General features: G+C 37.2%; 1 protein-coding gene across 2 annotated transcripts in view; it reads left to right on the top strand.

The window, feature by feature from the left end:
* Window positions 1-16,963, top strand: part of LOC306884325 (pro-interleukin-16-like) — a 43,514-nt gene that overhangs the window by 24,300 nt on the left and 2,251 nt on the right. For both annotated transcript variants that reach the window (XM_079440083.1, XM_079440082.1), the window contains 11 exons: window positions 318-537; window positions 2,231-2,348; window positions 3,672-3,804; window positions 3,997-4,096; window positions 5,503-6,011; window positions 7,520-7,616; window positions 7,988-9,218; window positions 12,381-12,567; window positions 14,183-14,284; window positions 15,348-15,597; window positions 16,110-16,238. In XM_079440083.1, the coding sequence (XP_079296209.1) occupies window positions 318-537; window positions 2,231-2,348; window positions 3,672-3,804; window positions 3,997-4,096; window positions 5,503-6,011; window positions 7,520-7,616; window positions 7,988-9,218; window positions 12,381-12,567; window positions 14,183-14,284; window positions 15,348-15,597; window positions 16,110-16,238 (3,076 nt within the window). The remainder of the gene's footprint in view (window positions 1-317; window positions 538-2,230; window positions 2,349-3,671; window positions 3,805-3,996; window positions 4,097-5,502; window positions 6,012-7,519; window positions 7,617-7,987; window positions 9,219-12,380; window positions 12,568-14,182; window positions 14,285-15,347; window positions 15,598-16,109; window positions 16,239-16,963) is intronic.

Raw genomic sequence — 16,963 nt, 5'->3', positions numbered from 1 at the left:
AATGAAAATGCATCACAGATATAGTTAATGTTACAAATGCATATAATTATTTTAATCAGTATCTATCTCTCTCTCTCTCTCTCTGTATATATATATATATATATATATATATATATATATATATATATATATATATATATATATTATATTTAAACATTTATTTAATGTTGCAAATGACAGAAGAACAAAGTAAAAAAAAAAAAAAAAAGTCTTAAAAATGACCCAATATGAGCTGATTAATCCACCTAGACAATATGTCGATCTATCATTAATCTATCATGTTTTACCAGTAATAAACTGTGATTGTCTTTCTGAAGCAAGTGAAGAAGGGTTTGTTAACGCTAGTGGTGAGGACCAGTCTGCGGATGAGCGCCGTGCTGGGCAGCCATGGCCAGGTCTCTCAGTTATGCCGATCCAGATCTCTGAGCTCCAGCACCGGTATCAGTCGAGTCAGTGCTGATCTGGGAGACTATAACTGCCTCAATAACCCCGCAAAAGCCCAGGACAGAGTGATGATGGAGATCACGCTGCAGAAGGGTGAGTATCCAAATCTCATCGATCAAACTTTCATCACATACACACTTCAAAGGTAGTGAAAGATTTTGATTTGTCTACCAGGCAATTAATAAGATTTAAATTTAATGCAATTAAAATTTTTCTCATGCAAAGCTATATATAATGCAAAAGTTGTATGGACTAATTTTATGATTTTGTAATGATTTATCATGCTTTTTGAAGCCTATAATTGCACAGTAAAAATGGCTAGAATTGCTTCAGATCGCTTGTTTTGTGTTTCACAGTAGAAAGAAAATCATACATGTTTGAAAGACATGAGGGAGAGTAAATAACAGGCATTTTATTTATGGATGGACTATCCCTGCATTTCTAATTACGTGTTTTTGACTGGTTTAAAAAACTGCATTGCAATTGTTGGTTAACTGTGTTAATGCAGAAGGCTCAGAAACATACGCACAACACACCCTATCAAAACTGAACACTGTCTTGGGTGTGATAAACACTGTGATGAGCTCCAGCCAGCTGTTGCTGAAGTTTCAGGTCACACATGCATGTTCATTCTGAGCCTTGCATATAAAAGTTTTCAGAGCCAAACTGTGTCTTATTTGCGTAGCTAGACGACAGCATAAATTCAAACACAAATCCTTGAGTTACTAAAAATACTTGCCTGACAGTAAGGACGTTGTCTCATCTTTACTTTAATTTTGTCTTAAAGCCATAGTTCACCCAATAATGAATGTTTTGTCATCATTTTGTTTGATTGTCTGTCCTACAATGGAGAAATGGGAGATATATGGTATGCTTTGATTGCACTGTCAAACTTCAAAATTACAAAAACATCATAAAAGCAGTATAAAAATAGTCCCTTGTGTGTTAAATGTTGAAGCTGTGCAATAGCTTTGTGCCTTTGTTTCAAGAACAGACATGTAGTAAGTAGAGATTTCAAATGCCATCTCTAAACTTCAAGATGGAAACATGTAGAACATTGGGGTGGAATAATGTTTTAGGACATAAAATATAAATAAAGACCAGACCCCACGGGGAATGTCATTTATTTAAAGGAATTAAATAAATGAAGGATTTAAATAGATTTAGGGGAATAAAGAAAAAGAAATAAGAACATTAAGAGGACAATAATAAGTTTTTTTGTAAAGTAGGCCAATCTATTTGAATTGTTTGCTAATATTTTTATTTTAGCCTATATTCACCCATTCATTCTTATTTGTATGCCTAATGTGTTGAAAATGCAAAACAGATTTTTTTTTCTTCCCTCATTGCATTCCTTTAGGAATTAAACAGATCATGGAAATGACAGCCTATATTTTCAATTCAAAATGGCCAAATTTGACAAAACAAAACAGTCTACAAAAAATTATATTTGTATTATTTTTTAAAACAATTGTCAGATATTACATATTTAGCTTTCTTACCTCGTACTGAAGCGCCGCTGTGCTTGCTTTCTGTGAAAAGTAAAGCCCCGTCTTCTTAGATTTGATTGGCCATCTCAGTCATTTTGACATTGACGAATGGCAGGCGACTTGTAAATTTTTTTGTCAAATATTAAATATTGTAGGGGACAGTTTGGCCATTTCTAATTACATTACGGCCCTGCTAAAATCGTATGTTATTGTAACAGATTATGATGCCTACAAACATCTAAGAAGAAAGTGAACATGTGAGTATTTCTAAATGTGTGTTTTCTGCATTGGCTCAGAGTTTGCTGTAGGTTTAGGTATTGGCCTGTGCTGTGTACCTTCTGCTGGCGGCTGTCCAGGAATCTACATTCACACGCTGTCACCAGGATCAGTGGCCCACATGGATGGACGATTAAGGTCTAACACATCTTTAAACATGTTGCCAATAAGAGACATAGATATGAGACACTAGTGTTGGCTTTTGTACATTTTGTCATAATTAGTTAGCCAGTCTAAATTTAAGTCAGTATATGATTCGTGGTAATACAAAAAATTTAAAATCCACCTACCTGTAGTTAACAAAAACATTAGGCCTATGCTTAAATATTATTAAGGGTCTTATATGTAATTTTTAAATTTTTTTAACTTCTCCATAAAGTTTGAATAATTTTAATCATCTCAATTTACTTTATAAATGAATAAAACAAAATTATAAATAAAACAAAGATTATTGGAGTATGTTTTATAAGAAAATACTATTTCAGTTTTTCTACTTCAAAATTTCATGTTTAATTTGATATTACTTTCTGTATCTGTCTTTGTGAATAAAAATAGTTTCTGCACCCTTTTTTTCAGTGTACTGCTACATCAAGGAAAATCCATGCATTTAGTTTATTAGCAAGATGAAAGAAATACCGTTTTCTTGAACCAATTTAATAGATAGAATTTAAGTTCCTGTTAGATAAGCATGTGAGCATGTCCAGCTCGATCTCACGGCAATTCGTACATATTTTACGAGGTGGCTAATTCGTACGATCTCACTCGTACAAATTCATACGATTTTTGCGAGTTGCACAATTCGTATGAATTTGAAAGAATTACCTACACCTAACTCTGCCCCTAAACCTACCCGTCACTGGGGTTTAGACAAATCGCACCAAATTGTACGAGTGAGGTCGTACGAATTAGCCACCTCGTAAAATATGTACGAATTGGTTGTGCCTACAACAATTATGCCAATGCAAAGCTTGCTGGGATCTACAGATCCATTGCCCAGTTAGTTACTGTAAATCAACAAAAACGATTCATGTAGACTCAACACAAAATGATTAAGTTAACTTAAATTTTACAATATAAATGGATTGGACATTAAATTGTGGCAAATTGTTCAAGAAATATGTTATAAACAAATTTTAACAAAGTAATATGGTCTGGTTTTATTTAAGGCAAAAACTATTTAAATTGATGTTTTGATGCTACTTCAAGGTATAGACACTTTAAAATTAAGACGTATTACGCTGAAAATGTAGCTTTTCCCAAAGTTGAAGTTGGGTACTGTTCAGTTTTGGTAACCATAATATAAAAACTGCACATCATGTTATAAATGGCAACATTCTTTTTTGTTCCTAAGTGTGGTTTCTAGAAGGTTTTTACAACTAACCAGACTGCAGTGCTGTGAATTGTTGTAATAATGTGTGCGGTTGCTGGGATGCTAGTAAGTTGTATGTGAATGTTTGTCAGATGTGGCGATGAGATCATGGAGATCAATGACACGGTGGTTTGCAACATGACGCTGAACGATGTGTACACGGTTCTGAGTCAGTGCAGCCCGGGCCCGGTTCAGATCATCATCAGTCGACACCCCGACCCAAAAGTAGGTTTGCTTTCCTTTCAGTTGTACGAGAGAGCATCACGGAGGCCAGATTTACTAAGCCACACATCAACACAAACTGTGCTAAAACAATTTACACTTCATTATGACTACAGTCAAACCTACACTTTTGTCTTCATAGCTAGATCTAAGTTGTCAGAGAGTGCTAAAACATAAACTTGCATGTGTTTGAAGGTATCTGAGCAGCAGCTGAACGAGGCCATCACTCAGGCGGTGGAGCACAGCAGACTGAGGAGAGACAGGAGTCAGTGGAGTATGGATGGATGTAACAGCGGTGAGTTATTGATCTTTTGTTTGCTCTGAAATCAACTTAAGACGGTCATTTCCAAGGCCTGTTTCACGCATCCTGCATCTGCAGATTTTAAGTAATGTTGCAGCGTAATTTCAACTGTAACTACAGCTCTGTAGAGCAAGTAAAGTGATTTCAAGGTTACACACTGCGTACTACTTAATTAATGGCCTTAAAATTGCAACAGGAAGTGGATCAACATTATCACGAAATCGAATTAATATTATGAGGACCACAATTGCACCAAAATGGTAATGCATTGCATCGTATAGGTGGTTGTGGTTGGATTCAGTCAGGGGAAAACGTGTGAAACAGGCCAAGTTGAACACTGTTTTAGTTGTAAAGTTATGCTTTAATTACAAGTGGGATCCTGAGGCCCATGACTTGGAATAAAAAGGCAAAAATATTATGAATACAAATATTGCCCACCTGAGAACTGATTTACAGTGTTCCTCCAGTCATGGAAAACTTGGAAATGGATGGAAATTTTCCAGACCTAATATTACATAAATTATACTTATTAAATATTACATATTTTCTAACACACACACATATATATATACACACAGTCATGGCCAAAAATATCGGCACCCTTGGTAAATATGATCAAAAATATGATCCAAGATGAGATGCAAATTGGAGTGCTCAAAATTGTAAATATGAATGGGAATATACTTCAGAGATATTTTACTCATAAGAATTTCTAGGGGTACCAGTAATTGTGTCCAACATGTATTTGAGAAAAACATTTATTTCATAATGAGATTTTCCCCCATTTTCAATTGTCTGATCATACACACACACACACACACACACACACACGGTATATATATATATATATATATATATATATATATATATATATATATATATATATATATATATATATATATATATAATTAAAATAATAATTTAAGATGAAAGATTACAGCAATGATAATTATATAAATGTTTACTATTAATAATTAATAAAAATATATATCTTTTGATATAATTTAAGAATGTATGAAATGTTATACTATTCTGTTAGATATAGTATTTTGTAAGTGTTTGAGTCCAAACAATTGTGCAAACAAGGGAAAAATATCAATTTGTTTGTATAATAATAATAATAATCATTTAAATCCATTATTTAAAAAGATTGGTATCAAATGGAAACCTGAATAAATTATAATTTATTTTTATTTCAATCAATTTATTAATCATGAACTCATGTAGATGTTATGGAAATGTATAGGTCAAAAAGTGTGGGAACCCTGGACTTGCATCAAAGGCTCAGATGAGCCATGTCTGCTTAGTGTCTTGTTTACTGTTTGTACAAAATTTACTTGATTATTTCTTCTGTGAAGAAGATCAGTAGTTGGTTTAGACATGTCTGTATCTGATCTCAGGTCTGAGGAGATCCGACGCCTATTCTGACAGCAGACAGAAGTGTATCCGCTGTCTGGACCGGAGCACGAGTCAGCTGACCTGTAGACGAGCACAGAAACCCATGATGCGATCGTGCAGTGAGGGTGCCTACAGCCAGCGATGTATACCAGACAGCGCCACCTCTCAATCCTTCCTCGAACCCCAGCATGTCACCAGAGTACAGAGCATGGATGTCTCTTTCACAACCAACAGTGAAACTTCACTTAATAACACACTGTCTCCAGCCTCGTTCACAGACGACGACTATAACATTCCCTATAAATGTCCAATGAATTTCACTGGACAACAAACATTAGATGTGCATGGAGGTGTGCTGAGGTGCTCTACGCAAGGAGCAACAAACCAGGCACGGAGGTACTGCAGACGACAGGAAGTCGGCAGTCAGGTAGCGCTGACTGATTCAAGCGGCTCTATTCGAGGTTCACCAATGAAAGAGGAAGATCTGCTGCCTTCTCAAAGCAACTGTCAGGTAGGGCTAGTCACATTTGTGAAATGCACTCTTTTTAAGAATATGCGGGGGTTGTTTTGGCTCAATTAAAATTATTATTTCTTTGTTTTCTTTTCCTTGTGTAGGTTTGCCCAGCAATACATATCATGTCAGTGAGGTTATGCACAATAAATTAATTATATACAGGTTTAAATCTACTTTAAACTACTGCTTTTTTGCTCTCTGTCAAAGAGACTGTATACAAGTAGGCGTTTTTCACTGTAAGACTGATGCATTGCCCATAAATGGTAGTTGAGTAAGTTAAGACATGATTGGACTGCAACCCTTGCCTTATTGGTGAATTTTTCACGGGTTTTGCATGAGAAAATCTTGCACCATCAAAGCGCAAGTGAGCAGCTGTCATAGTTCTCAAAGAGAAAAAGGGAATTCATTTTTTCCCCTTTTATTTTTTTTATGAATTTTTGAATGCATCTGACTGGACAGCAAATAGAAAATTATATATAAACATAACAGTGTGTGCAAATTGTTTTTTAGTTTATGCAATTTCTGATAAAATGAGGAAATTGTTCAACAGGATGACTGTCCTCATCATGGTCTGTGAAAAACAGAAATGTGTCAAATTTAACAACGTGAAACTGTTTAAATATATTGTCATTATCTATTTTAAGATATAGCAATATAAAAAAATCATTAAAGTAAGTCCATTACTTGAACATTTTGTCAATTATAGACATTAAGTTTTTAAAGGTGCACTCAGTCATCAGTCTCTTACAATGCATTATTTGATTAATTTAGTTTAATTTATTTTACAAACAAAAGTGCACCATTAACAGGGGTCAACCAAATAAAACTAATATTTAGTTGGTCAGACTACAGTGAATATATGCAGACCATCTTTCATCACACCACAGGATAATTGAAATTAATTTGTGAGAACAGAAAGTTGATTAAAGTGATAAAAACATGAAAAATGGGGCCAAATCTAAAACATGCACTTTTATACAGTTTTACAAATGCATTTCCTTTGAGCTAATTTCTATTTCCTTTACAAATATATACATTTTAAGCTAAATAGGCATTTATTTTACAGTGACTATAATTATTTAAAAACCTTTATTGCCTTACACAATCTTTTATTGTCTCTCCACATTCATCTAGTTTTTCTGCAGTCTATACAGGGCTTTGAGAAAGATCTCAAGGCTTCTGTTTAAGAATGTACGTAGAAATTCATTCTACCTCTTTATGGACGTGTTCATGTCAGTGTTTGATGACAATTTTTTGAAAATTAATCTGTGTGCACTTTACACAAACATTTATTTGCACAATAGTGCATCTTTTTGTCATATGTGTGATTCAGGTATTGAAATGCTAGAGTGTTTGGCATGAGGCATGGCTCTAGTGTGTGTATATGTCTGTGTTTCTGTGTGCTACAGTGATGCATGACGAAATGATGCCGAATGCATTTCTACACCTTTTCGATTTTTTTGTAAGACTCGAACTCAGCTAACCATTTCCTGTTTTTGTGACAGGAAGTGGTTGAACTCGCAGAAGTCGGAACTAAAGCATCTGCCTGTATCTCTGAGCATAAAAGTGACTCAACACACAGAGGGGACAGACAGCACAGAGGTACGTTAACCTGAAATATACCTACTCCTGGTTAATATTATTGCATGAGAAAAAGAGAAACATATGTCATGTAGGTTGTATAACTTTGATTTAGATATTTACTTTATACTATTCTGAGCAAGATCAAAACATGTATGCTGAGACTTTTCATTTCCTGATTCAGCTGATAACAGTAAGTTCCTGTATAGCAAGGTTTTTATAAAAGAAAATCAATGTTTTTTATTTTCTTTTGTAACATTCCTATTATAGTTGTTCTTTTTTTGAATGAAAATAAAACAATTGTGACAAATATTGGATGTTAGTTTTCACTTGGTACTTCTCTGTTCGACAGTTTATAAAAAGGAAATTAACAGGACACTGTTATGTTGCAGGTCCAGAGTCCCCATCTAACGTGTGTAGTCCGAGTAAGCGGGTCGATCTGAGACGTCAGGCTCATTTGGAGGTCAGTACAGATCAACCACTTGACCCTTGGGTAAAGCTGACTGACAGCCCAGAGAACCAGTCTTACTGCTACAAAACCATGAGTGGCCAAAATGGAGATAGTGAGGTTAATGGCACGGCCCATGACACCACAAACACCACCTCCGACTCCAAATCTGAGCAACCTCCCAATGTCAAAAAAGGCCCCTCGGTGGCTCCAAAGCCTGCATGGGCCCGTCAGAGCATTAAGAGCATTAAGTCTGGGAAACCGATAACAGAAGCTTTGAAGCATCCGGATAACAGGAGTCACAATACTGGCAGGACCTTTGGGATTAGTCTGAGGGCTGCTTCATCGGGAGCCAATTTGTCAATTAGGCAGAAGATTAGCTCGTTTGAGACTTTCTCAAGTCCTGATGGAGCCGAAAGACCAAGCAGGCGACTGGCTCCAACTGCATCTCTTCCTCTAGTGGAGAAGACGACTAAAACCTCATCTGCAGACTACAGCAATGCAGGGAGAACTAAGGTTACCACAAGCAACTTACACAATAATGATGACTGCCAGTCTACACCAACAATTTCAGCCACCACGCAGCCTCCAGAAGAAGAAAAGCAAGAGCCAGCTTCCCTCGGTTCAGATATCATTTCAGAGCCCCATCATTCCCCTGCAGAGGAAGAAAAACAATCAACTTCTCATGATTCAGAGTCCTGTAAGCCGATCCCTGTTGAGGAACCTGCTCTTGACCCCACAAAAGAGCTTCCACCTGCTACTGAGACTGAGCAAGAACCCTCACCTTCTGAAGAGGATTTGCCCCCTTCAAGCCACGTCCCGAGGAGATCGAGCAGCTCAAAGGAGGGTCCTATAGAAAAAACTGAAGGTGCAGGAACTCATGCGGTGAGCATGAGGACCCGGAGTCTACCCCTCAGTCCTTCTTCAGATGCCCCCAACTCAAGCGGCTTGGACGGGGAGAGCCTGGGGATCATCTTGTCCTTCAGTAACCAAGTGTCCAATGCTTTGATGCGATCAATGCAATCCCTGCCGCAGTCGCCTTGCATTCGGTTTGGGAATCCCTGGAGCGCCCCACCAGGATCCCCTCTTCATGACCCAATAGAGGAAGACTCTCCTGGTGAAAAGCCCCCACCTTCAACAGCACTAGAAAACAACGAAAAGGGTTTCTCTGTAAGGTATGCAACTTATCCAAGCATATTATCTCTGAAAACAATGCAGGACAAATGTGCTTGGAAGATGAAAGCGTTTGGGGTATAATTACACTCTGTGCAGTGTTGTGTTGGCTGATGGGATGGGGTAAGATTACTTGCAGGGACTGGAGCCAACAATGTCAGCTTCTTTTATGTAGAGAACTGGCTGCACGATAAAGGCATTGCAGAGGTTTGAATCATTCGGGAATCTGTTTTAAATGAAACAAGAAGCGGAAATACAGCTCTTTTGAGTTAGTCACAAACAACAGACCATTTCATGCTAATGTCTTGAAAGCTCTCATACTAATCCTTATTGCTGTTAGAAAAAAACACTTTCCTGTCATGCATGTTTGAGCTAAAGTATTTTACAGATAGATGTGGTGAGATGTGATTAAACTGGCCACAACCTGTGCAAGTGAAATGTAAAATTTGCTTGTAGTTCGAAGAAGTCTAAGGCTGGCCACACACTTAAAGATTTTAAGCCTGATTTTGAGCCCTCTTTGGGTCATCTTGATCAGGGTTGCCTCTGACGTGACACCCGCCAATGAGAGCAAGCAAGCTTCACCAACCGGATGTCGCATGCTTCTATAGCTGAAACTTGGCAGCCATAAACATGCTACGAAAGTGGGGTATTGAGAAAGAAAATCATGCAAGGAGAACCAGCTGACGATGATGATCGTCCTCCATTTGTTTTCTTCCCAAGTCACGTTTGATCTCGCAAGTCTCAGTGAAATCTTATCTCACTGTGAAAATGATACTACAATCTGCATGCATGTAGTCTGGTCTAATCGTGTAGTGTGTGTGTTTGGAAGATTATAATGTTAAACATCTGTTGGAAGTGTCCTAAAGGGTTAGTCCACCCAAAAATGAAAATTCTGTCATTAATTACTCACCCTCATGTCGTCCAAACCTATAAGACCTTCATTCATCTTCAGTACACAAATTAAGATATTTTTGATGAAATCCGAGAGCTTTCTGACCCTCTATAGACAGCAATGCAACTGACACGTTCAAGGCCCACAAAGGTAGGAAGGATATCATTAAAATAGTTTGTGACATAAGTGGTTTAACCATAATGTTATGAAGCTATGAGAATACTTTTGTGCGCAAAGAAATCAAAATTAATGACTTTATTCAACAATTTCATTCCTTCCGTGTCAGTCTTCGACGGGTGTCCAGGAGAGTACCACAACGCAGCGTCCATCTCGCTTAGTTCATCATCTGTATATTCTGGTTCAAATAAGTAAGGCTGGGCAAAAAATTGCAAGTCATCCTCTCTGTCGAAATCTTCAGACATGTTTACAAAGACTGTTTTATATACAGCATGCATCTTCTTCTGTTTGTAGGTGCAGTGCATCTAATTCTACTAAAAGTATTCTTGTAGCTTCGTAACATTACGTTTGAACTACTGATGACACATGGACTATTTTAATAATGTACTTACTACCTTTCAGGGCTTTGAATGTGGTAGCTGCCTTGCTGTCAATGCAGGGCCAGAAAGCTTTCGGATTTCATCATAAACGCACTATATTGCCAAAAGTATTGGGTCACCCCCTTCTAATGAACCTGTTTGACTACTTTAGTAATTTCTATAAGTACAAATCTTAATGTTAAAGCATATAATGATATTCTAGGGAATTGTGTGCTTCTAATTTTATAGCAACATTTTTTGGACAGGACCCTTTTCTATTCTAACATGACAGTGCCTCTGTGTATAAGACACGGTTCAGACATGATTGATTCAGTCAGTGTGGAAGAACTTGACTGGTCTGCAGAAAGCCAAGACCTGATCCCAGCTGAACACCTCTGGTGTGACTTTAAATGCAGACCTTGAGCCAAAAACTCATCACCAAACACCAATGACTTGTATAGACACTATAAGGACAAAAGTGTTGGGACACCCCCTTCATTAGAACAGAAAAAGGCACTAACAAAACTGTGGCAACAAAGATGGAAACATAATTCATGTATTTAAAAATTGTATTTACATCTGTTGCAACAGTTTTGGAAGTGTCTAAAATGACAGTATAGATTTATGTACAAATCATTGGTGTTTGGTGATGAGTTTGTGGCTCAAGGTCTGCATTTAAAGTCACACCAGAGGTGTTCAGCTGGGATCAGGACTTGGCTTTCTGCAGACCAGTCAAGTTCTTCCACACCGACTGAATCAATCATGTCTGAACCGTGTCTTATACACAGAGGCACTGTCATGTTAGAATAGAAAAGGGTCCTGTCCAAACTGTTGCTATAAAATTAGAAGCACACAATTCCCTAGAATATCATTATATGCTTTAACATTAAGATTTGTATTCATAGAAATTACTAAAGTAGTCAAACATGTTCATTAGAAGGGGGTGACCCAATACTTTTGACAATATAGTGTATCTTAATTTGTGTTCTGAAGATGAACGGAGGTCTTATAGGTTTAGAATGACATGAGGGTGAGTAATTAATGACAGAATTTTCATTTTTGGATGAACTATCCTTTTAAGTTAGTCTCTGCCAGTTTTAAAATCGGCCTAATGTGTCCCAGGCCTAAGTTGTCCAATCCTGCTCCTGGATGGCCACTGTCCTGTTGAGTTTAGCTTCAACCATAATTAAACCCACCTGTCAGAGCTAATCAAGGTATTTTGATCTTTTACTATAAACTTTCATGCAGGTGTGTTGGAAACAGGTTGGAGTTACACTCTGCAGGACGTCGGCCATCCAGGAGCAGGACTGAACACCCCTGCTTTAGAACCAATGTTGTCTTGGCAGTGGTTCCCAACCACGTTCCTGGAGCTCCCTCCCCCAACACTGCACATTTTGCATGTCTCCTTAATGAATTATTCAAATTTTCAGCTCATTTGTAGAGACTGCTAGTCCTGAAATGGGTGTGTCAGACAAAGATTGAACATGCAGTGTTGAAGGGGCAGTAACGTGGTTGGGAACAACTGGTCAGGGCAGGGACACCTTCCTACCGACTTCAGTTACAACCCTGTTCCAATGTATATTTTCAATCAATCTTGAACACCTTGGTTAGTTGGTTCAGGTGTGTTTGAATAGGGTTGGAGCCAAACTCTGCAGGATGGTAGTCTTTCAGGAACGGTGTTTGCTAACCCTGGTCAAAGGCACTTTCAATCAAGCTAACTTATATCTGGTCTACAGCTTGGCTAAACTGAGAGAGCGTACCATCGAGAGAGGGGAGGAGTGCGAGAAGGAAGAATGGAAACCTGAACGACCGCTCACTTCAGCCACAGATGTCTGTGCCCAATCCATGCTCTCAGCCCTTCCACCACAGGAGATTCAGCGGATGATCCAGGAAGTCAAGGATCTGGATGAAGACACGCTAAGGGTGGGTTTAGCTCTGGTTTTATAATCATAGAGCCGATATAACAAAGCACACGCTGTTGGCTATTGTCTGGTGTTGATTACTTCCACATCCTGCTTTGCAAACTTGAATATGTATGAGAGGTGTGACAGAGGAACAATCGGTTCTCTCTAACGAAACAGCATATTTGAAGTGCTCTTAAAGGTCAGTGAGCTTTCTTTTATGTGCCGCTACATTCTGAAACTCACTTGCTAGAAGAGTTGAAAAAAATATAAAAAGACATGCTTCTCTTGGTCAAGAGTGCGACTTCCTGACCATGGCAGTGTTGCAATGTCCCTCTTAGGTGCATTTTGTTGCACTGTTTTGCATTTATGACTGTTCCCTCTGCCACATTTTCTGTCCACAGTTAAGCAAAGCTGTCCATATTCCTTCAGATTAATGAAGTGATGAGCACTATGTACATTCCCTTAGACAAAGTGTTTTGTGCTGTAGGAGCAAAATGCAGAAAAACAGGAAGTGTCACTATTTTGCAGAAATTTCTTGAGGCCATGCCAGTTTTTCCATTGGCTATATAAATAAGGGAACTGTAAAAGTAATCCAAGATGAGTGGTTAGCTGTATTAGTCTAGTTAGCAGGGCTTCATTATGGACTCAATGAATCAAATAAGCATTTTTGATTTTTCTATAGTTCATTTCAAATACTCCTGTGGTGTGACGATGAAGATTTTTTTTTTTAAATGTAACAATCTTCTATGCAGTCTCTCAGTCATTTTAGAGGGAGTTTAGCATGTCATGCCAGAGGATAGTTTAAATCGGCCAGCCATTTTATAGCTTTAAATCGAACATCTAGCATAAGGCCTTTAAGTCCCTCAATATAATTTGTATTTATAAATAAATGCAAAACAGGTATGGAAAGAAATGTTAAAACCAAATGAAATGTTGTTTAATGATCAAATTACTTTGGTAGTTCTTACAAATAATATAGAGTATGCAAAAAAAAAAAAAAGTTTATATCAAATGAGTAGTATGTTTGAATATGCAGTATTATAAAACAGTTGGTGAATATAAATATCTTATTACCTGCTATTTCTGCTGAGATTCAACATAGGTTAGATGACAATTCCAACATTTCTGACAAGCATGCATGCATACATGTAAAACATACTCAGTGAAGCAATTTCTTCATAAAATACACAATTTTGGTCCCAAGACAAATTCAGTATGTGCCTTAAAATCAGGCTTTGTACTCGAGGACACTCCTGTTACAAATGTATATTTACAACCAAGTAATCTATAAAAGACAGTGTCAGATGCTTATGTGATTTTGACAAAATAATTATTAACGAGATTCTTAAGTGCTATTTAACACTAGGGAAGGCAATATCTCTATATTTCTCTCAAAACTGCATGATGTAATGGAGTGGGAACAGGATCCAGCCCACCTGGAAATCATCAATGTGGCAGCTGTACTTTACAAAGCGATAAACTCGTGTTCACAAATGCAGATTGTTCTCCAGCATGTTCTAGAATAACTGCTTTGCTAAATGCATGCTTACAGTACAGCCACAGATACGTAGGGGTTTTGAACCACAAAATACACTATAAACAAGTCTGATTTCGGATTTCTTAATGTCCATTAGCAACTGGAAGACATCCATGTTGTGATTCTCCATAAAGAAGAAGGAGCTGGCTTGGGTTTCAGCATCGCTGGCGGTATTGATCTGGAGAACAAAGCAACTACAGTGAGTGACGTCTCTATGTCTCCATAAACCACACACCACAGCTCATCTACTCCACCTGTCAACAGGAGACACAGCCTGAAACACAAAATAAGATCTCAGACAGAATGCCTAAGCTTTAAATCTCTCAAATCTCATTCATGACTCTAATAAATAAAAAATGATGCATTTGGACCAGGTTTGACGTCACTGACAATAGTCTTCCCTTTTACAGTAGATTTCAAATGTGTTTTTCCACATTAAATGTGAAATCTATGGCAGAAGGGATGATTTTTAGTGGACAAACCACTGAAATCTTGGGAAATTAGTGCACAAACAGCTGAACTTTTGGTCTATTTCTTATGTAATATGTCACAACAGACTACTTCTGAGGTCATTTTATGATTATCATCAAGCACTTTTGTTGTATGAAAAAAAAAATTGGACATTAGGATGACTAAATGATGACAAATTTTTAATTTCAGTACCGTTGAATCCTTTGGGTTAGATTTTTTTATAATACTTGAAAATAACTTGAAAATAGATTTTTTTTTTATAATACTTGAAATAGAAAATAATACTTGATCAGGTGACAGTAAATGCATTAATAATGTTACAAAGTTTCTATTTCAAATAAATGCTGTTCTTTTAAAATTTCTATTCTTCGAAGAATCCTGAAAAAAGGCATCACAGTTTCCACAAAAACATTGATAGTAATAATAAATATGTCTTGAGCAAATCTTATTATTATTATGAATTCTGAAGGATCATATGACACTGAAGACTGGAGTAATGATGCTGAAAATTCAGCACTGCATCACAGAAATAAATTACATTTTACAATATATTCAAACAGAAAACAGTTTTATAAATTGTAAAAATATTTCACTATATATATTTTTTTTAAATGCAGCCTTGGTAAGCATAAGAGGCTTCTTTAAAAACAAAAACATACTACCATAAACTTTTAGGATCTTACAGTTACGTGGTTCCACTGTAAATGCAAAATGTATTGTTAATACTATGTATATATTGATTTTATCTACTGTATATGTTTTTGTTTTTTTACTGTATCATGTACCTTCAGGTTCACAGGGTGTTTCCCAGTGGTCTGGCTGCTCAGGAGGGCACCATTGAAAGAGGAGATGAGGTGCTGTCCATTAACGGTCAAACGCTAAAAAATGTCACACACAGCGACGCCACGGCGATTCTCAGGCAGGCCCGCACCATGAAGCAGGCGGTGATAGTGGTGTCCAAAAACAAAGACCCAGAAGGGAAGGGAGGGGCTAACGCTAATGAGTCCAGCTGCAGCAGCGGGGCAGAGAGCAGCGTCACAGGTGGGCCAACATTACTGACGTCAGCACAGAAATGGAATTAATGTTTAATGTCAATCTTTAAAAGGGCACTAAAGGAATACAGGAATGTTTCAAGAGCTACATGTTGTGTAATAAAAATACTGTATGACTGAAGTCAAATTAAAAGCCCTGTTTGAACTGGACTAGTTCTCCATGAGGAGAATTCATGTTTCACAGATGAACTAATTCTATCCAAATCTGACACGTCATCTGTTCTTGCACGACTTTAATGGAAATTGCTGAGAAATTTTAGTTTTAGATAACGTGGATGGAATATTAGTTTTTCAACAATGCTTCGTAACTAAAGCCAAATTTTCTTGTGCTGTCATTATGGATTTAGTCCTTTAACAGCTAAATCAAATTTCAGTGGGTGTTATAATATCTCTGGATGCACTCTTAATGTCAATCTTATCCAAATGGTGCTTAACACAAATATAAATATGCAAAATATGTTAATTCATTCTATGGTTTTTGTTTCAAAAAATGACTCTTAGGGGAAGATGGAGGTGAAGTTGTAACAGTCGAGCTGGAGAAGAATGCAGGTGGAGTTGGATTTAGTCTTGAGGGAGGAAAAGGCTCGATTAATGGTGACAGACCACTAACCGTCAACAGAATATTTACAGGTGAGACTACAACTGAAACTTGAATGAATGATTCACCCAAAAATGAACATTTGTTCAAAACGTACTAACCCTCAGGTCATCCAAGATGTAAATGAGTTTGTTTCTTCATCAGAACGGATTTGGAGAAAATTAGTACTACATCACTTACTCACCAACTGATCATCTGCAGTGAATGGGTGCCGTCAGAATGAGAGTCCAAACAGCTGATAAAAACATCACAATAATCCACACCACTCAAGGCCATCAATTAACGTCTTTTGAAGTGAAAAAGCTGCATGTTTGCAACGGTTAAAAAATGTTAAAACATCTTGATGGCTTATTACAAACATGCATTTTTTCACTTCACAATATTTATCAGCTGTTTGGACTCTCATTCTGACGGCACCCATTCACCGCATAGGATCCATTAGTGAGCAAGTGATGTAATGCTACATTTCTCCTTAAGAGTACTGCACAGTAAAAATGTTTTTATGCAAGTGGGAAATAAAACAGCGATTATTGGAGTTCACTTGGAGTACGAGCATATACCATTTCAGTCTTTCTACTAAACAAATTCACATCTAATTCAATGCTACTTTGTTGTTTCTTGTAATTAATTGTAAAATTCTGAGCAAAAAGTGTCTCTACACCAAATGTGCGGCATCAAAATAACCAAAACCTTTGATAAACTAACAAATATGGTGTGGTTTTCTCATTGTGCGGAAATCTTTTTGTAAAGTTATGCG

This window comes from Barbus barbus, assembly GCF_936440315.1.
Source record: "Barbus barbus genome assembly, chromosome: 2".
Lineage (NCBI taxonomy): Eukaryota > Metazoa > Chordata > Actinopteri > Cypriniformes > Cyprinidae > Barbus > Barbus barbus.
This window is presented reverse-complemented; position numbering and strand designations above follow the sequence as displayed.